This window comes from Dromaius novaehollandiae, chromosome 2 (genome assembly GCF_036370855.1).
Source record: "Dromaius novaehollandiae isolate bDroNov1 chromosome 2, bDroNov1.hap1, whole genome shotgun sequence".
In the NCBI taxonomy this organism is placed as follows: domain Eukaryota; kingdom Metazoa; phylum Chordata; class Aves; order Casuariiformes; family Dromaiidae; genus Dromaius; species Dromaius novaehollandiae.
The window spans coordinates 118968897-118990480 of NC_088099.1; the positions used below are offsets into that span (position 1 = coordinate 118968897).

General features: G+C 39.6%; 1 protein-coding gene across 11 annotated transcripts in view; it reads left to right on the forward strand.

Moving 5' to 3' along the window:
* The window catches only part of GREB1L (GREB1 like retinoic acid receptor coactivator), a 145878-nt gene that overhangs the window by 109045 nt on the left and 15249 nt on the right, over positions 1–21584 (forward strand). For all 11 annotated transcript variants that reach the window (XM_064507279.1, XM_026122810.2, XM_026122811.2 and 8 more), the window contains 11 exons: positions 1416–1613; positions 3457–3637; positions 4943–5135; positions 6236–6369; positions 9147–9486; positions 13944–14059; positions 14444–14688; positions 15747–16309; positions 16830–16932; positions 20928–21083; positions 21323–21462. In XM_064507279.1, coding sequence (XP_064363349.1) covers positions 1416–1613; positions 3457–3637; positions 4943–5135; positions 6236–6369; positions 9147–9486; positions 13944–14059; positions 14444–14688; positions 15747–16309; positions 16830–16932; positions 20928–21083; positions 21323–21462 — 2369 coding nt within the window. The remainder of the gene's footprint in view (positions 1–1415; positions 1614–3456; positions 3638–4942; positions 5136–6235; positions 6370–9146; positions 9487–13943; positions 14060–14443; positions 14689–15746; positions 16310–16829; positions 16933–20927; positions 21084–21322; positions 21463–21584) is intronic.

Genomic DNA, 21584 nt, shown 5'->3' on the forward strand with positions numbered 1-21584 from the left:
AAACCTTTATGCTTTCTCAAACAATTACTCTGAGCTAGTTTTGTCTTTATGGCTTACAATATGGCTTACAATAATTGAAGCTACTGGGTGTTCTGCCTGAATTAAAAAAAGGAGAGGTAAGTCTCCTAGGCAATGAATGAGAACTTTCTCCCCAAGCAGATCTCCTGAAACGAACATGGAGGCAGGTCAAAACAGGAGATAACCTGCACACACACAAATGCACATATATGTCCATACAGAATACGCATACTGGACTTTGCCCCCAGATGTCTTCCAATTTTCATGTAAATTACAAAACTTTATGAAGTAGCATGTTACTTTAAAAAGCAGGTACAGCTCTCGTTTATCAACTTTGCAGTAGTTCTGGTGGCTTTTTGTTTTGTTTTAAGAAGTTTGTCCTAAGAAATTTTTATGACAAGCAGTCTATTAATCAGAATTGAATTCGTAGTAGAAAAACTGGCATAAATATTTATAAAATAAATCCTATATGATATAGCATTATAAGATGAAATTTGATAATCTAGAAGCTTAAAATATTCAGGGGATAGTGAAACATATAGTATTGGGTGTAGGATGTACCTACTGGAAATACTGAAATGCAGGGACGTGCTTTTTCTTGCACAGACATGAATGCTCAGATACATGCTTAGAGAAAGCTGAACTCCAGTTTCTCAGTTCTTTGTAACTACTATTTATATTGACAGTGAGTAAGTTCAGACAGATCTGGAACTAAAAGTCTGTTAAAAATCAAAACCTCCCCAAACAAATAAACAGTACCCCTCGCCAAATAATTGAGGATTTTTTGCCTAGGTGTATTGCTCATCTTCCCTTGGCAGTGTATGTAATTATCAGTCAGTATATAGACATATGGTATCTCAAAGCTGACTTAGAGTGATGCTCAGGAAAACCAAGTAGAGCTGATCTACAAATGACTCCTCTCAACTGACCTGCTCTGCCATGAGTGAGAGTCTTTTTGGCAGGATTATCACGCAGGCTCAGTTTCCTCTGCTTAGTAAGTGTGGTGGCTCTTAGGCCATAGTGCCCAGGCCACAGCAACCTCAGCACCCGTGGCTGGTTCTCCTGGAAGGCCAGAAGGAAAAAAGGAAGGAAAGAACGCATTTAATGGGTTGCATTTCAGTGTTTTGGCACTGAGGTTTGCTTGGGTTACATCCTTACAAATCCTCAAAGGACTTAATTTACAAAATGGGCAGTGCTTACTTGAGGATATCTGATACATAATTACATTTTGATAAAGGAAAGTTAACATTTGTGATCAGCTCTCTAGAATGCTAGGATTTATTCTGGTGAGTGAATAAAAGAGGGTAGACTATTTGGAGGTTCGATGTTTATTGCGGCGGGGGGAAAGTAAACATGTTTCTTGTGTTTTGTTCTCTTTTTCAAACAAAATGCTCTAGATTTGGATGTTGATACCTTCCAAATTTACCAGCCACAGCTTACAGTTGCCAGAAAGCTCTTGTCCCAGGTTTGTGCTATAGCAGACAGCGGCAATCAAAGCCTGGATCTTGGCCACTTCAGCAAAGTAGATTTCATTGTTGTAGTTCCACGTTCAGAAGTCCTGGTGCAGCAAACTCTTCAACGAATTCGACAATCAGGTAAAAGGGACAGGAGGGAAAAGAGAATATTAAATCATGAAGTATGTGATTGATATTAAATCTTATCTGGTATAGATGGAAAAATAAGCTGCTCCAACACGTATTCTGCAGGCCCTAGATTGGCTCCATTAGTTGGTATCATCCATAAATTCAAAGTAACTCCTTTTCATATATTGTGCCCAAGCTGTACCATGTGAGTGGCAAAAGGAATCGCCATACTTGTGCAGAGCTGAGGAATATATGACCTGAAGGAAACGTTCAGCTGTCAAGATAGAAAGCAGATGAGCAATTATGGCTTTTCAGATCCTGTATTCCTTAGAATTGTTAGTACCATTTGTTCTAGGTGCACATTTGTGCATACGCTGTCAAATGTATTAGCACAGATGTATATGCAGGAAGCTGTGTTTATTAGATAGATAAATGACTTAGTAATACTGGCACTTAAGCACAGAATAATTGCCATACTGGTTCAGCAGATGAGTTTTCTTGTCTGATGTTCTGTGTCTGACAGTGGCTAGTATCAAATGCTTCAAGAGGAACAAGAAGGCTTTAGTGGACAGGTAATGGAATATGTCCCTATTGAGAATGACTGTTTTTATCCACTCTTAGTGATTGACATGTGCCCTGAAAAGCATAAGAGTTTGTCCTTGGAGAAAATTCCAGTCTGATAGAACTATGGACTATCTGTATAAATGTCCAGTCCTTTTTAGCTCTTGATCTCTGATATCTGGGGGAGATGAAGTCCTTAGGAGAGTTGAATATTTTGGATTATTTTTTGTTTTATCAGTTTAATTTTTTTTCTTCAGCTTTACCTAATAATCCCTTGCATTCATATTTGAAAAAGAGGAATAGGAGCTTCCAGTGTGATGTTTCTATGAGTGGTTTTAGATAGCTGTTGTTTTTTTCCCCTCTTATTTTCTAGTCTAAATTAAACAGTCCCAGACTTTTCAGTTGTGCAGATATCCCCTGGTATAGCTCAATTTTGTGGTCTTTGCATTTATTTTCTCTCTGCTTGATACTATTTTATTAGTAAAATGAAAAGAATGCAAGAGATTACTTGAAGTTGGCAGGTTTCTTTTCCTTTCTAACATGACATTGTTTTTTTTCTTGTAGTCCTTGTCTGTTCAGACATTTTCTTAATTTTCTGCTGTGTGCTAAAACAGAGGTTTTCTGAGAACTGTTCACCCTGTTTCACATTTATTTTATTTTTTTAAATGAGCTATGATTAATACCTTGGCAAATACGTAGTTGGCCCGTATTTCACAGTGGCTTATTGTTACTTCTTTAATTCAAATGGCTTTCAAAGCCATGTATGTTCCATCTGCCTGTCTTATGAACATGATGACAATCTATCATTACAAAGACTGCAAGAGTGTAATTGTATTTTATTGACATTTGGACACTAATGCTGAGGTAGAGCATGAAAAAAATTGATATGATATTAGTGAGAGGCAGTTTTATATAAATTCATGATTTTTGCAAAGGTAAGGTCAGGGTAACTTTTTCTGACTCTAGCAGGACTAATACGTTAGCTAAACGTGGGGAGGTTTGGCCTAGTATCATGGAGCATAGCCAACTGAGTTCTGCTCTGGAAATTTTTGTGGAGGTCTGAATTTCTTCTTTTCTTTTGGGTAATGTGAGAAGTCTTTGAGTGCTTTTTGGAAGAGATCCAGAAGTAAATTTCAGTCCCCATTTTGAGAGAAAATGCATTCTGACAATGCTCCTCTTACTAGGGCGTCTCAGGGATTTGGCTGAATCCTGTTGACAAACTGTCTGCAATTGACAGTTCATTTTTGGATGCACTCAGAGGAAAAAGATTTTGTTGCATTCTTCTTTTTGACAGGTGTCCTTGTGGACTTAGGCCTAGAGGACAATGGAACGGCATATCAGAGAGCTGAGAAATACGTGGTTCGGCTAGACAACGAGATTCAAACAAAATTTGAAATTTTCATGAGACGAGTGAAGCAGAATCCATATACGCTGTTTGTGCTGGTTCATGATAATGCCCACGTGGATTTAACAAGGTAGCTGTTTCAATGTATCAAAGGAAAACAATTATGATATCTTTCTGTTAGTTATTTAAAAAGACTTTCCATCTTAGCCAGAAGTTTCTGTATGCTTCAAAAATTTTGGGCTCTGAAATCAGAAGTCATATTTTTTGCGCTCATTCTGACTCAGTTGAAGATAGGTGAATTAGCCTCAGATTTTTGGACCCCTAACAAGATTGTTCTTAGGGATAAGTGCTATAGTACTGAAAGCCAGGAAAAAGGACTAAATTTTGCAACTTTTGTTATTCCTCTTGTCTTTTTCCTCCTCAGCCCTTTTTTTCTGAACCAATATGCCAACGCCAAACTCCCCCCTGTTCACAAGCCAGTCATGTTTCAGTTCATGTTTTTATCCTTGATGATTGCATTGCTCTTAATATGAGAAGGCTTTCAAGCACTTAACTCTTCTCATCTTCTGAAAAGCACCCTAGCTACTATAAGAAAATGATTTAAAAAACCGCAGCTGTGTTGAGGTGTCATGAATGTCTCAAATGTTTGATATAAACAGAATAATACATAAACACATGTGCATAGAAACATTTCTTCACACTAAATCACAGCTTTACGATGGAAAGAGAAAGCTGTAAGTAAAGTAAATTATTCTGTTGTTTTTTCATGAGTAAACTGGAGAAAAAAATCGTAATGGGATTCAGATATGGTATGTAAGCTTGTGGGACTCATGTGAGCAAAGCTATAATAAAAAAAATAGTCTCCTTGAAAGAAAGCTGAATATAGGTAAAAACAACATTCTTTCTACCTTGTTCTCTGCATCAAATTTGTGTCATTGTCTTCACTATACACTGAATTTGGAATTATACCTTGGAGGCAAAGGTAATTCCGGGAGCTGGAAATAGGACATCAGCAGAATATGGTGTTCCCAACCTCTTAGAAAAACATTATTTCTGGCTGAAGAATCCAGTGAATTTTGTAAACTTGTTACTGTATCCTAATCCTATGGAACAGTGTTTTTCAGTGAGAGAGATTTCATCAGGTTTTGGCTTATTTTAGGTTTCCTCCATCTGGTGCTCTTTTAAACTGGCACACTAATTCAACTTCTTCCTGTCAGGGGATTTTGGTCTGTTATTTGGTTTTCTTTCCCCTTGCACCTGAGTCTATCCAGAGAGAACACTCAAATGGTTTTGATATCTTTTGCCCTTTAGAAGATTTTTTTGAGCTGTGGTTCTCTGTTCCCTGATCATCTGGAGGTTCTCCTGGAGGGAAGAGAGTAATCTGTTGAATTTCAGGATGTCAGTAAGGCAATTCTTTGCATTCTTATTTCTGCAGTGCCATTTCAAGTTCCCTGTCACATGGTGAGCCTAGTCATGGTCTGGCTGATAGAGTTATTAATTGCAGGGAGGTCCTTGAAGCATTCAACCTCCTTGTTCTTCAGGTCAGCTCTTTTCCTTACGCCTTGCAAACGCAGCAGTCCAGGATCAGCTCTAGCAATGAGGTACATTGGATACAATTTGACACTATGGTAAGCCTTTGATTGTTAAGCCGGGAATTTTAATGCAAACTTCACAGCTAACAGAATCTAGCAGATAGCTATTAAGGAAAAATGTTATGAGGGAGCTCTTTCTCTGCTGGAATTTGTTCTCTCAAGCTCCAGATAAACAGCTGTGGGCTGTTGATGGTAGAAGTAGCGTTTAGGCCCAGGAACTGCACATTTTCCTTTGTCCGCTGAAGTAATATGAGACACTTTGTAGGCTGTGGCCAGATAAACTATGTGGACTTGCCATGAAGCTCTTGAGCGTGCTTTCCACTTTCAAGTGGTCTGACTTTTGACTACAGTCAAACAAACCAGTGGAAATGGAGGAGTGAATGAATATTCAAAGTTAGACTGCTTTTTGGTTGATTGTAAATATAAGCCATTGTGGTGACCTTCTGAAAAAAATGGTCTAGACATCTTTTTGTTTCCGAAAAGTAAGAAATCAACAACTTTTGGTCCTCTAATTAAAAGAAAAAAAAAGGGGGGGAGAGATTCTCTATGAGATTAATTGCATTTGTAGTGATCACTGGTCAGATATAAAGACACTGGAGACCGCGCTGTGTTTCCAACAGACACCTCATGAAATTTGAGGCAGCAAATATTCTGCCTTCCTGATTTCTGTCAGCAGATTTATGTACCAGAAAAGAAAAAAAATAGTTGCTATTTGTTATTAGAGATGTGCAGAGTCTGACTATGAAGAGTAATTTTGGAAATGAATAGTCCTTATGTTTTCAGGTTCTGTTTTAAATAGACAGAAATGAGGTAAAATTGTCAGTAGATAAAGCTAGAGATAGGGAGTCAGAAATGAAACAAAAAAACCCTGTAATTAAAGGTAGGAGCTATTTCCAAAAATTTGCAAGGAGCTGCATCTGTCTTTTCCTAATTATAGTCAAAGAATAAGTTAGTAATAACCAATTTACATTTTACTGTGTTCCTTAAAACAACCAGACAACATCATTGATGCGGAATGAATAAAAAAGGATGCACTGCTTTGGAAAATACTTTCCACTTTTTTTCTTTTTAATGACAAAAGAAATTAAATTTGACTCTAGCTTTTCTTATGTTTTAATTATCTTTATATGGAACAGGACGACACAGCAAGTGAAGACAAGCTGTACTTTGGCTTGAATGAATACAGCAAATCCCTCCAATGGGGAGTCACAAGTCCTCTTTTGAGATGTGATGAAACCTTTGAAAAAATGGTCAATACGCTTTTAGAAAGGTAAGTAGTAACATGAGAGTTTGGAAATGTGCTTAATTGGGATCTTAAGGACAGAGATACAAACTATGAGCCGTGTCATAGAGAGATGAAGACATGATTACGTTTGTTGTTGATCTTGGGATCTGTGAAATATGTGCCATTTTTATTTTTGTAAAGAATCTAGTACTGTTGAAGAAGGAGTGGAAATCCTTCATTTATTTATAGAATAGATTAGGCCCATTCAGTGGCTCTCCAGGCTCAGCTATGCTATTCTTTCCTTTGGCTCAGTCCTCACTAAACTAAGAAGGCATCACAGGTTTCGTACCTCACCACTTCTGATGTCTCTGCTGAGACTGCTGACAGGGTTGTCAGTGGTGGCCCCAGGTGAGTGACATCATTTCAAAAACTTCATTTTTGTTATTTCTTTAGCTGGTGAGTGTTTTGGTTCCTGCATCTCAAAGCCTGACTTTATCTGTGGGTCGTTAGTACCCTGCAACCTGCTGAGCACACTAGTTTCACAGTACCTATCCAAGTTATAACTGAAGACACACTTTACAGGAAGAAAGACAATGCTGTGGTTTCCAGCAGTGTGGTGTTAATCTGTTCTGCATATCAGCTGGACAGATCCCTTATAATAGTTCAAGCTATAGTTGTCATTGTATTTGCATGTTTAATAACACAGGACTGTTCTGTCTTCACTGTTTTTTCTGTTTTATTTAGGCCAATGTAATAATAAGTATAAATGTAGCCGTATTTATTGAATAAAATACATTATCAAATGTGCCAGTTTAGCTACATAAATGAATAATTAAGGACATTTATATTTATTACTATGTACAAATATGTAAGTAATAAATACGTAATAATTAATAATAAGGTGAGTTCATCTTCATAGAATCAAGTCTTTAAGCTTCTCATAGTCTTTCTGACCAAGTCCAGCGTAAGAGATAGTGGTCACTACTGCTCTCTTTCTATTCTTTTCTTCCCTTGAAAACCAGGATGGGGAAAACCATGAAAGAGAATTAGTGGATGTGCAAATACTGCCCTGACAGGAGGTTAGGATAAGACTAGAAGTAGAGGGTAAGGGAGATGAACCTTGGAGCTTGAATATGTTCCTGCATCCAAGTTTATTGTTAGAGTCTCCAAGAAACTGGGCCATTTGGTCTAAGTAAGTGAACCATACAAGCTTGTAAGTCTGAAAACATTTCAGATATTTTGGTATTATAAGAAAAATCTTAATTGTTTTAGTATCAAAATTGCGGTAGGTACTTTTAGGGGAGGAGTGGTCATTTTTTTTTAATTTATTGATTTAATAACTGGTTTATGGTTTGGTGAGCTACTGTACCTGCTGGTCAAAAGACAGACACAGCACTTTATTCAAGTGGATCTTATATACTCTATTAAATTACTCAAGAAATAGACTGAGGAAATTTGGAGGTTTTGTTTAGTTGTTTAGACTTCTGTAGCACAAGACTAGTACTCAAGGCATAGTAGTGTAGTGTTAAAATTCATGCTGCAAAAACAGCAGTGGTGGGGATACAGGACTGGGTTTTTTAAGTGCACAAAAGTAAATGAGAAACATACCTGTAAATCAGTGGAGCTTCTGCTTTTAGTAACTGATATTGCTCAGAATTCCCATAGAGCCAAGGTGCATTGAGAAAATAATATTGATCATTTCCAAGTACACTCAGTAGCCATATCCTGGATGCTACAGCCACTTAGTCCCCAGGGTATAGCAGCAGAGCCCTCACATGCCAAGTATACACATTAGGGTACACCACACTCACTCTGTTGCTCTCTGTTGACAAAAAATGCTTTAATCTCATCTCCCTTTAACACAGTAGGGCCCACACACATGTACAAGTGACTGCAAACAAATTATTCTGCTTTGGTAGATCTATATTGGCTGTCCAGAGCTTGCAAAAACCTGATGTGTTTCAAGTCAGCGTCAATTCTGGTGAAAGAGCATTGTGCTAACTTGAATTACCTCATTATATTACACTGTTTTGAGGTCTTGCATTTGCAAAAGCCACACAGAAAAAGTTACTGCCAATTGGCTGACACGTCATAACTTACTGCTGTCTCTAAATTGTAAAGGTTTTTTTAAAAACATTGTGACAGTGAGTGAACTCATGGGAAGTGACTAGGAATCAACTGATTCTTTTTGCTCAAGTAGATTTTAATGTTCTTTTCTTACAGCATTTTACTTTGTGAGACCATATTTGTTGTCACTGAATATAGCTGCAATGAGAGAGAGAGACATTGCCTGTGTAATTTAAGGCACAATGAAAGTTGAGGTTTGGCTGAGAGCCAGGAATCCCTTTTGGTAAATTTAGCTTTCTAGTGAGTGAGGTGAGAGATAAGAAATTATGAAGTGCTTCTCCCACAAATCCTTTGAAACAGCCATGGTTCTCCATGTTCATAGAAGAAAAAACTCCTGGATAGCAAAGTGATTATTAGACTGTGCTGCTGGAATGAGCAGCATCTCAGATGGTCCATATCTCTGTCAAGTTAGAGATTTTTAGTTGAAATTCTGGCCCAAGTGAAGGTAACAGAAATTTATCACTTTTGTTACTTGAGGGCAGGTCTTGGCTGCTTGCATTCTGCATTTGGACAACGTTATATGCATTTACTTAAAACATGGTTAGATTTTGTGCACAGTTACCATCCATGGAAATCTTCGTTCTTTGAGCACTGCTGAGTAAGTGGGCGCTTTACTCCACGGTCCTATTTTCAGCTAATTTTCAGACATTGATGTGATTTTGAAAGTGCTAACACGGAACTGTGTCTCCTCAAAGGTACCCCAGGCTGCACAGCATGGTGATTCGCTGCTACCTTCTCATTCAGCAGTATTCCCAGGCACTGATGGCCCTCACAACCATGGCCTCGCTCAGGGATCACAGCACACCTGAAACACTCAGCATAATGGACGACCTCATCACTTTGCCAGGAAAAGATAAGAACGGCTGTGGCCACATGCTCATCATTAGGGTGCCGTCTGTGCAGCTAGCCATGCTGGCCAAGGAGAGGTTACAAGAAGTAAGAGACAAGTTAGGTCTGCAGTATCGTTTTGAGATCCTCCTTGGGAATCCCGCTTCCGAACTTACTGTCGCAAAACATTTTGTGACACGGTTAAAGGTTAGCAGAAATTAAATATTTCTTTGTATGACCATTGTAGTCATCTGACTGTTGCACACATTTTGTGTGCGTTCCTACACATATGTGTATTTGTAAGTTAATTATGCTGTAGAAAAAGGGTGCATGTTCTGTATCTTTTTCCATGGAAGTGTAGTGTACTTTTCAAAATCATAAATGATTTAAAAACACAGAAAAAATTAAATTGTTACTGCTCCATGAAGTCAAACACAGAACGTTATCTCACTTGTTGAAGTTGAATAACAGCATGAGTCAGTCTTAAAGAACAGATTGGTTTCTCTTTTGAATTTCTGAAAGCAGAGCTCACATCTCCCTAGGCAAACTAATTCTTTCCACCCATTTATCTGTCTGTCTAGTTTATCTGTCATCTGCTCTGTCCTTCCATCTTCTGCCCTTCTGATAACTGGTAAAGTATTCTGTTTGTCATAGACTTTTCAAATCACTGCATGCCAAAAGCCTCTTCTGCACAGCAGATCTGCACCAGGCTAAACTTTTGCATGGATTTATAAGAGCATGGTACTACTAGCCAAATCTATCTCCTGTATTAATCTCACTACATTAATTAAACAAATGGAAACTGCTTGCCTTTCTTAATACCAGCCTGAAAGTAGTTCTGGTTATCTCTCCTGATCCCTGCTCTAAGTCTCACACAGAGATTCATCTGCTTTTTCTACTAGGAGTTATATTCTGTGTTCAACACAGGAAAAGGAGTGAGTTCTGTGAGTCTTTCTTACAGAGCTTGTCTACGACCACAGAGATAAAGTATCCTTTAAGGAAGCTACCACCTCTGCTTCTCAAACTATGTCTGCAGAAGGAGAGGGAAGAGGGGAAAGGAAAAGTGGTGAAGGAGAAAACAAGATGCGAGCTAAGAGCTCTGTGCTGCTGGATTTTTTTGGCTAGAGGCTAGACAACCTTCAGTCATTCTGGACTGTCCTATGAGGATTTCTTTGTGGCGCTCTGCCTTAGGTTTGCATCCCTTACACGTTGCTGGAGCAGCCTTTGAGGCCTTCAGTAGGAGTCAGAGCTGAGTGTGAGAGCGATCCAGGTAAATGTCCATGTAGCCATTTATCTGAATGGAGAACAGTGATCAGGTAGAGAATGAACAAAACCATCTAAATATTTATTCGTATCTATCTCTCCCACAGTGTGAGAGAATGACTATTGGAGTAAACAAAACTGTAGGATTCTGGACTTGTTTCTTTCCTTGCAAGTGACTAGAAAAATCCCACTCAGCTCTGAAACATGCATATGAAGACAGTGAGGAGAGAAATGCAGTTGACCAAACATAAGCCTCTAGTGTCTTTTTAGGTGGGTTGTCCCACTGGGCTCCTGCAGCTGCTCCAGAAGGGTGAAGGTCACCTGTGAGTCTTCTGCCAGTCTGCCATACCTGCTAGTCTGGTGCCTTGGATAACATGGGTATCTGATATGGTACTAGCATATGAAGCTGATTCCCATTCTAAAATGCATCACCTGTGCTATCATTGAGTCTAGTTTATTGCAAACATTTTGATTTAGTCTCCTTGCTGCTTGCCTTTTTTTCTGATAATAAGAGGAGTGCTAAGGTTGGAGGACTAGTGCAAGTGGGACTGATTGCCATCTGCTTTCATTATAAGTACCTAGGCCTCTTTTGGAGTGATAGAGCAATGTTAGATTGCTGAGTGCTTTCTGAGGCTTGAAATGCTGGTCCCACAAATAGCTGCTGTTGGTTTCAGAGAGGATGGGATTTCATTCAGATCTTTTTCAGGGGCTGGAGAGGGAAAGAGAACCAGTTTATAGCTGTCAGTGGCCCCCACTGGAAAGTTAGACTTAGCTTAGCCTCTCCCTAACAGCAAGTTACCAGCTTATTTGGTGCCACAGCAGGGCAGGGAGAGCTGGCAGCAGCTCTGTGGTGCTGGTAGTCAGTTCCCTGCTCTGTCAGTCGAGCCAGCTGGCAAGTCAGACAAGTCAGACCTCTGAGTTTGGGAGCCAGACCTCAAGGTAGAAGGCACACCCTGAGGTACAGAATGAAAGAGATGGTGGAAAGTAATTTAAATAAGTATTTTGTTGAGCAAGCATGTTGTCATGGCAATAGAGGACACCCTTTAACTGTAATAAAAATCAAATAGTTTGGGAGCTATTCAGAAGCGAGGAGCCCGGAAGGATGCAGTTCTCTGTCCCTCCTGAGAAACCAGGACTAGAAATGCATCTTCTATATGCAAGCTAAGTTTTCAGTTCAAAGCCCCAGGCACTCTGGGTTTTTCTTAAAACCCTAGGCTGCAAGAAGGAAAATCAGGAGCTTTGTGTCTGTTTTCCCCTGTCTCATTTTCTAGCCTTGCACTTTCTCAGAAACTTTCAGCATTGGAGAAGCAGACTAACACACAGCTAGACTAACCCTACTGAGCCAGAGAACGTGTATCTGCTGCCAAGGCTGCCTAACAGAGCCAGGACAGTTTGGTAGGTAGTTGGAGAAATAATTATTTTCTGCAAACATGCTACACAGGGAATGCAAAGTACAGCAGGCATCGAGGCTGGGGAGGGAGGAGAGAACCATAGCAGAAAAGGGAAATACTACTCTGAATCACACTGTTCCTAAGTTAAGAAAAAAAATCAGTCATAGATTTTTCAGTGGAAATTTTCAAAAGGTAAAATGGCACACTGAGTCACTGATCTGCTAGCAAGTCCTCCTTTTCAATCCTCTTGATCCACCTGAGATGATGATTCATAAAATATGACGTTGTGGAAGAGGAGGAAGGGAAAGGAGAGAACAGCTCATACAGGTCGAGAACAGAGGAACTAAGGGAGAATTCAAGACAGGGTTCTTCTTGCAGGGTATGTTTTCCAGGAAGCCTGCACATGTCTGGTTGCTCTGTTGAGACAGCTGTGTCTTGCTGTCTTGCACATGTATGCTGGGAAGAATAAATCTTTCTTTCTTTCTTTCTTCCTTTCTTTCTTTTTTTAATGAGCAGCTTCTGAGTAGTTGGGCTTGCTTATTTGTTTTTGTTGTCTGTATGATTCGGCAAAGTAGATTCTGGGCCTCAGCAGGATAGGAGTCTCCCTCACTGATACTTGTCCGTTATTAAGAAAAAGCTGGAAAAGCTTTTCCCAGCAGAGTGATATGTTGTAGTTCAAATACCTGCTGATTCTGAAACCCTTACGACTTAATTTCCTTGTCTGTGGAGACCATAACTCTCCAAACAACATCAGAAGTGTGCAGTCTCTGGGTTATATGGAAAGACATGCTCTGCTGCTCTCATGTCGTGTCTGGTCAGTGATCTAAGAGGTTGCATCATTAGGTTTCCCAGACAGTACCCATAACACATTGATAGGGATGGCTGGATATGAACCTGCATTTTTGCATTTCAGCATTATAATATAATTTCGATGTTTGTAGAGGTAGAATGGCTTCTTTCCTTTCTAAGGGAGAGTGGTTGCCTTTGGCTTGTACTGAGGAGGGGCATTTTCTTGTCTCTTTCTTAAGACTGAAGACTGTAATTTTGTGCCTGTGATGCCAAAATGACTTTGAATATGCTCAGAGGTGCAGTTGTTAATTTTGGTGCTAATATTTGCCAATTGGTGCTGTAGACTCTTAAGGAGAACCTTCAGGTGGTGGCCTGCAGCATTGGCTATGAGTAGTAGCAGTTAATCAGAGAATACCTACCTGCTCAGTTATAGAAACTCAGAGTCTTTCAGCATTTCTTCCTTTTAACATTTGTTGTAGGATACTCAGGCCCGTTTTGATCAAATACTGCCTGTATCATCTGTAAATGTGGGCAGTCTACTATGCAACATAGCAAGTAAGATATTGCTCAAGATACAGCATTGTTTTTGGGAGGATGTATCCAACACACAGAACACAAATGGGCTCAGCTGGGGTCACTAAGCTCCTCTGAAGCAAGAAACTGGAGGGTGGAAGACGTGGTACTGACACAAGCCATCATCCCACAGTGGTGAGGGAAAATCAATACAGTCATGAGGTCTTGGGCCTTGGTAGACTGTAGTCCTTACCTGTGGAGTCTCTTCCAGTGAAAATGCAAATTTTGTTCTTTCATTTAATTTCTCATTATATAGAATGCTAAGCAAATACGTGAGTATCACTGAGTCTTTTTCATATTCCACTTGAAGCTTTTACTTTAGCTGTACGCTATTTTCTAAGAACTTAATCTGTGTCAACTTGAAATTGAAGGTATCAATTGCATTTTTTTCTGACAGACCAGATTAATATCACACCACGTATATGTTTCCAGCACTGAATAACATGTTGTACATCCTTTTGCTGTGCATTTAATGCTTGGCTAACATTGGCTACCAGAAAAAATGCATGCCTGTCCCGAACTTCTCCTTCCTGTTGGCGGTTGAGTAAATGAATCCTGTATACAGAGAAGAGGCAAGAATGATAGAAAAAACAGGTGACAGTTTAGAAAGTGTAATTTAGACTTGACTGGAATATTCTCTGTTTGCAGGCTTGGAGGGGAAATGAGCAGGAAGACTGGATTCCTCGCACCTATCAGGATTTGGAAGGTCTACCTTGCATTGTTATTCTAACTGGCAAGGACCCTCTGGGAGAAACTTTCCCCAGGTGCTGTTATGACTCTTGCAACATGGTTGTTCCCTAAAATGTTTAGATAAGTTTTTTGGGGGGAGGATAAGTGTATGACATGCAACTGGTGGCTTGATACCATCTGGTTATTTTTCACAAGAAGTATATTTTAGAAGGCTCTCCTTGGGTACAGTTTAAAATTTTGAAAAATGCGACTTGTGAAAAGTAAAGCTCTTGCACTGTGTGGTTCAGTGAACATCTGTGCAAGGTACCAAGAAACATAAATGTGCTGGGTGTTTTTAAATCATGTGATATTTACTGACTAATAATGTTGCTCGTGAATATTTAATAAGCAATTAAAGATAGTGTTCTTCAAAGTCAGAGAAAACAAAACATCCTTTTTTCTTGGGTTGGATTTTCTAGGTCATTGAAATACTGTGACCTTCGCCTAATTGACTCAAGCTACTTAACTCGGACTGCATTAGAGCAAGAAGTAGGCCTGGCATGCTGCTATGTCTCGAAGGAGGCAATTCGAGGGCCTATTGTAACTCTTGACCTTAGTGAGAAGGAGCATGAGAAGGTTAATGGTAGCGAGAATGACTCTGATGAGCTGCTGATAGACTTGGACAGACCCCAGAGTAACAGCAGTGCTCTCACTGGAACCTCAGGTCAGTTACTCGTTCTGCTGTTGCTCTGAAGAGTAATTCTTCATTCGTATGTTATTAGAATTTGAATGCAAATGTTGAGGTATTTAGTCGAATATGGGTAGTTTAGCTGTATTGTATTGTAGGCCAGGCAATAAAGTGTTAGCAGTAGATTCTTGCCACAGTGAGCAATTTTCCTGTCTACAGCTAAAAGGGAATGTGCTACAGTGGGAGGATGGGGTATCATAGCTAAGGGTCCTTTGCGATTTTTTAAAACTAACATTTCATGTTAGTTGATAATTTTGTTTGATGGATCCTGAAAAGATCTTAAAATTCAGAGTAGAAATGGATGGCATAAAATTTTAGGAATAACAAAATGCTCCCTAACTGTGAAGGTAGCTGTGGCTAAGTGAGGATTGGGCCTTCTTGCCAAGACCAGCAGAATGCCTGGATCTGGCCCTACTTCTTTGAGCCTCAGTGGAAAAACGTATCTTCCCAACCTTCCCCTCTTGCATTTTTCTGGTATTTCTGGGTCCTTCCCATTGATGCCCTGTGCATTTGCTGTGTTAAGATAGATGAATTGAGCTTCGCCATGTGCAGTCTTCACCATACATTAACTTAAAGCTGACTGGTATGGAGGAAGGAACATAGTCCAGTTCACACTAGGATTGTAGTGAAATGAGTGCTTTTTTCTCCATAGCAAGGAGGGTCAAACTGATCTGATGTGGTATGTCATGCTAGCATTTCAGAAAGCTGTACCATCAAATTCCAAATCCCAGTTGGGAAATGATAGTTAACAAACAGAGATTCGCTGTCATTTGGTATTGGGACACTTGTGTTTGGTCTCTGAGCACTAATTAGAAGGGCTGTTGCCGCTCCAGCAAGAGGGACAGATGGATGCTGATGATTTCTTTTTAATTAAATGACCTTCTGACCTAAGCCAGGTATTGAGCTCACCCAGCAGTTTTCACTGAACAGAAGTGTTTGTGGGCTAGAATTGTCCCATACGTCAGATGAGTTCATGTTTTATTATTCTAATGTTGGCCAGTGTCTGTTCACTGCCTGCTCCTTTGTTTCCCCAGGTTCCCTGGCTGACAATGGTGTGAGCTCCTCAAGTGCTGCAGACAAGTCTCAGAAGCAAGCACCATCATTTAACTTTCAGACTGTGGCACACAGTTCAGTAGATGAGGGAACTTGCCCTGGTTTCACAGCTGGAGATACCCTGAAACAAGAATGTGACTCTCTGGGTAACCAGATGGCTAGCAGCACCACTTCTAAATTGTCATCACTGTCTTCTGTCTCCCAGACATTTCGGTGGCCTGGCCATTCGGCCAAAGATGGCAAGGCGCTCCGTGCTGCCCTGCCACGCATAGTCATCCTGTCAAAAGCTGCTTACTGCCTCCTGAGCTCACAGAAAACTGGGAATTTGCCTTCCTCCTCTTCCCTCCTGCCTCATGCTGACGTGTCGTGGCTGAGCTCCCTGAGGCCTTTGCTTCACAAGGACATGAACAGTGAAGAGCAGTCTCTTTACTACAGGCAGTGGGCAACAGCCCGACAGCACCATGCAGACTACAGCAATCAGGGTGAGATGTCTGGCTCGAGGAATTTTCACCCCCGGCGGCTACTTTTGACGGGACCACCACAAGTAAGGGAACAGTTCCTTCCTCTTGCTGTATTAACAGGACGAGAGAACAGATGATGAGGACTGTTATAGCTATAAATGGAGATTATACTTTAAAGGCCCCATGCAAAGTTGCAAGCAGTAATGTGTTTCTAGACCAAAAATCTATCAAATTTTGAGCTTAAATCCATGCCGGAAGTGGTAAGAAGAGGGGTGATTCTGTGTTTGTCATCTTTTAGCCTAAATAAAATGCTGATGTATGGAAATGGGTGCATAAAATTGTGGTGAGCACCTCACTAGAGGAGTAGTTAACCACTGCCAATCTCCCTGTATAGAAAAGTGATGCAAGCCGTGGGCCGGATTTTGCTCCTATATCAATTCTGTAATACCTTTCACCATAACAGAGAATATTACTTGTACAGTTTTCAGGCAGAGCTAGAATGGCACAATAGGAGGAGTAAGCCCAAATACATTTATCTGAAATATAACCTTCCTTTCATATTAGTCTGAGTTGGGATTTGGACTTTTCTCATCTCTGATTCAGGTGGGAAAGACTGGCTCATACTTGCAGTTCCTAAGGATTCTTTTTCGCATGCTGATCAGGTTGCTGGAAGTAGATGTTTATGATGAAGAAGAGATTAATGCCAGTAAGTATTTAGTAGTCATTCTTAATATGCATTAAAAGGAGTCTCTGTTAAAAGTGACAATTTTTTTTAGGTTCACAGAATGACTTTGTAAATTATACCTGCCACTTACCCTGTCCATTAATGTGTAGCTAGACTTGCTGTAGATGTCTGCCTATATTTAAACACAACTAAATAAAAATGTAAATTTTACATAGGGCTTATCTAAGAACTTTTAAATATTTGGGGGGTTGGTATATTTAGATAGCACTGAAATGAAAGTGAACACAAAACTACAGAGGCAACATCTGCCCTTGTTATCTCTGCTGCCTAGTTTTTAAGCACTGACAGCTTTTAAACAGACAAGACAGCCTTAAGAACATTCCTTTTCTGGCTGAAAGTTCAATATTATTTATGTTTAATTATATATAGATATCGGTTTCTAGTAAGATTGTCCTCTCTCTCCAGCTCACAGATCTTACATCGAGGAGAAAGGGGAGGGGGGAGCCTCTTTGGATTTCTACTCATTTGTCAGACCTCACAGGTCCATTAGCTGCTGTGGCAGGACTCAGCTTTGGGAAGCACAAACCTTTTAAAGGAAATGAGTCTTCTTCAGGGTGTTCTTGTGGTTTTGTAGTGAAGAGAACTCCCTGAAGCAGAAATCTGATGAGCGTTAGACTGGCATCCAAAAAACGTAGTTGTCTTCCAAGCTTTGAAGAAGACTAATTTGTATTTCTGCTCAGAAGGTGCTAATAAGTGAAAAATTGTATTTTTCTGCGGTTTGGAGCTTTAGGGGTTGTTATTTTCTCATTATTTGAATGAAAATATCTCAGAAACTTAAGATGGCACATCAAAATGTAAGAAAGGTTCTGTCATGTGGTCAGGCCTGTTGTGATGGCAGGAACCATGTCACAGCTCTTCCAGGAATGTATGAAGCCCCATCTGAAGAGCAGTTTGAGTTTATTTGGGGTTTTTGGTTGTGGTTTTTTGCTCCCACTGCTTCTGATGGAATGCTTTTATAGAGCCTTTCTGCTCTGATGATTGAAAATATTGTTTTGTTCTCCAAACCCAAAATGTTCCTTTTAAAAAAAATCAAAATACTTTTGCCTTTCTTTAATGTTTGCTTCTATGGTGTATTCAGGCTGCAATCTTATCCCTTCTCAGCTTTCTTCTAGGTTACCTGAGCCAGCTTACAGACTCCTCACAAATGACAGGCTCTTTATTCTCCTCACTGGTTTTGTAGCTCTTGTCTGTGTATCTGTTTTCAATTTATCTTTCTGGAACAGGGGTGACCAGAACCGTATGCAGTATCCTGCAGAATGTTTAACCAACGCAGCGAACAACAGCTTTTAGATTTCCCTGTCTCCACTGGAAGCCCCATGACTGATGAAGCCTATGATTGCACTTGTCTTTTTTCATTCTTACATTTCACTGGCACTGATACTTAGCCTGTACTTGTCAGTCCCTCTGCAACTCAGTCATTTCCAACTTAGCGACTCCCAACCTACTGCAGAAATTCTTGCTATTAGTCCTTGACTGTATATGTGACTCACATTTGTCTTCTGTTGAATATCATCCAGTTTCTATTACTGTAGTTTTCAAGGGCATTGAATTCTTTCTGGGTGATTTTCTGTTCCTCCTCTTATTAACAGTGGCGCTGAGATTTGTGTCACCAGCAAACTTAAGCCATTGTTTTTTGAGCCGGTAACATCAGTGAAAATAAGAACCAACATGGCCTGCTACTGATCTTTAGCTTCATTACTAACCTCCCTCTGCCTTAATGTTTTTGAGTTACATGCTGCCATCTTATGTTTAATCACCTTCTGGTTCTGTTTACAGGGCATTCACTAATCTCTGTTTTCTTCGGCTGTATTAATAATTAGCCATATAGTATCATATCAAATGCTTTACTTAAATCTAGAAAGATAAGATGCATTGCATTTCCTTTGTTTAGAGAAACAGATATATCATTAAAGAAATTTGTGCAGTGAAACTAACATGGGATTTCTTTGGTTAACCCATGTTGCATTTTATTGCATTTTTCATGTACTTCTATGTCTTTAATTATTTCCTTCACCCTCCCCAAGCCCTGAATATTATCAAGGTCCAAGGCAATGGACCTAGAGTTCTGTAGATAATATATGCGTTATACTCGTGCTGAAATCAGGCGCCTGTCTGATTTCATACACCTGTTCTTCTAGAAATCTGCCACGGAGATTGTTCTTTCCCTCTGATTTGAGTGCATATCAAGCTTTTAGAGTTTTGCTTCCACCTTGGGTTATAGTAATTTCCATTTTCAGGCTTTTATTTTTGTTAATCCTTCTGCCTTTGTTCGCTTGGAGACATAATTGTCCTAATTCAAAAAAATTGAAATTTATTTATTTTTATTTGTATAGCTAAGGCAGTGTAACTAAGCAAATCATTTTCATGCTCTTTTCTGAGGTCTACCTCAATTTGACATTTGGCAAACCTTATTTTATCATGCACTTGTTGACACGTAAGACAGAACTTCACTTGCTGATGAGCTTTTACCGTTCCTCGTGGACTTTTTGTATTCTTAGTGTCATTTCTGATACAGTACCTTTGAAGCCGCTTCCTCCTAGTGTTTCATCTTCCTTGATGTGTTTGTTACTTGTATTTGGCAACTGCAATTCAAAGAAATTCAAGCCTCATTCGTATACAAGTCCCTAATTTCCTCAGTTCAGTTGACTTTAATGAGCCAGCTCTCTCAGGATTTGTCTGTTTGCACAATCTAATACAGCTCACCTGACAGGCAGCATCTGTTAGTTTGAGGATAGCATGGTGCCAGTGAAGTTAATGGTCTCTAAACTGCAGCTAGCTGATGTCCAATGGGGTTAGTCTGGGTAGTGTGAGCATGTGCTTGTCTGTAGACCCAGCCTTTGTTTAATCTAAGCCTGCCTTTCTGATACCAGTAACCATAGTTGCTCACCTACTTTTGTGTGTCCTTCTAGCTAACTTTAAACTGAGTCAATTCATGATAGCTCGGTCTAAGGTTGTTTTCTGTGGCCAGTGCTTTGTAATGTTCTTGTTACCTGCACTGGAGACTTTCCTCTGTCGGATCAAAGTAGTTCGTCAGCTATCACATTCAAGAATGTCTGAACTCTGCCATTACTAATAATGGTTGTTTTGCACTTTATGCATGGGAAGCTGTGGTTTTGATCTGTATTCTGCTATATCCATGCTATCCTTCCTATTTCTATAGAGTTCATTTCATACAGTGATATCCTGCCATCTGTATCTTTGTTTTGAATCTTTATTTTTTTAATATCTGTGCATACCTTTCAGTGTGATTCCAATCATGATGGCTCTGCCACCATGTTAGGTCTCTAGAGTTCAGTCTAGTGTTCAGCTTTGTGCGTTGCTCCAGTAATTTGAGCTTTCCCATTCCGAAGCCCAGGGTCCTGGCATTACTGTTGCAATTATTTCAGTTGTTTTTTGCTGGCCATAGCCCAATTTCTGACTGGAGTGTGTCTTTTACTGTCTTTTTCATGTAGTCAATTACTAGTTCATAATTTTGTCCAGCCTCTTTCTCCTTGCTTTCCTCATTCTGCTTTAGGGTACTTCTGCTTCTCATTTACCCACTGTTCTTCTTTCTGTGTACTAAAAAGGAAGCCACAGAGAGACTGGAGACTTACCTGTATCTTCTGCACAAATAGAACTGTTCATTTTAGCATTTTATTATAAATATTTAGCATATTTATATATTTAACATTAAACTGGAGTGAATTATAGCTCAGCAGCTTGATGAGGAGCAGAACAGAAAGTTATCTATGAGAAGTTCTTTACCTCCACATATTTTCCGAGGAATTGCCATTTGTTTGAAATGGCTGTGTGTACGTTATTATTTCAGTTTTGGTTAATATTTATGACATTCAAAGATGTCTCTTTTTCTGTGTGTGCACATGTGAGTTCTTGTGCAATTGTAAATCAGCAAACATCATCTAAACACCTTTTAGTGGATGTCTGATACTCTCTGATACTTAAGTGTGTTGTTCCAGATCACACAGAAAACAGTGAAATTACTCAATCTAGCAATGACCACTGGCCGGATATTGAGATCTTCAGTAAAATGTCTTTTGACCTGAGTGTGCATGACCCCAAGTACAGAACTATAAGTCCAGTATACACAGAACAACTGTCAAGAGTGAAACAAGGTCAGTAAAAAATGTATAGTTTTTTAGGATTACATACCTGAAAAGAATCAGAATACTTTATTGGTTTGATTGAACCCATGAGCTCACAAGAGCCTGAAATCTTCAAAATGATGTGGAACAAAACAATTTATTTGTTCTTTACAGTTGTTACCAAGATGGTAGCTGCTTAGAAGCAGAGTGTTGTCACGGTCTCTGTTTTTAGCACTCGTAAAATTTCTGTTACTTTTCTTTGTACACAGAAACAAGCAAAGAAACAAAATCAGAGGAACCTAAGAAAAGAGAGACAGTGTCCATGATGTTGACAAAATATGCAGCTTACAATACATTCCATCACTGTGAGCAGTGCCATCAGTATATGGATATTCATCCTGCGACACAGGTTGGTGTCAAGGCCCAAGTGTTAACTGCATCCTTGATTTTTCTGTGGTCTCTCCAGGCATTCTGCTCTGGTCTCAGGACTCTTGCTTTCATCTTCCCTGAGATGGAATTGCTTAATTCTTC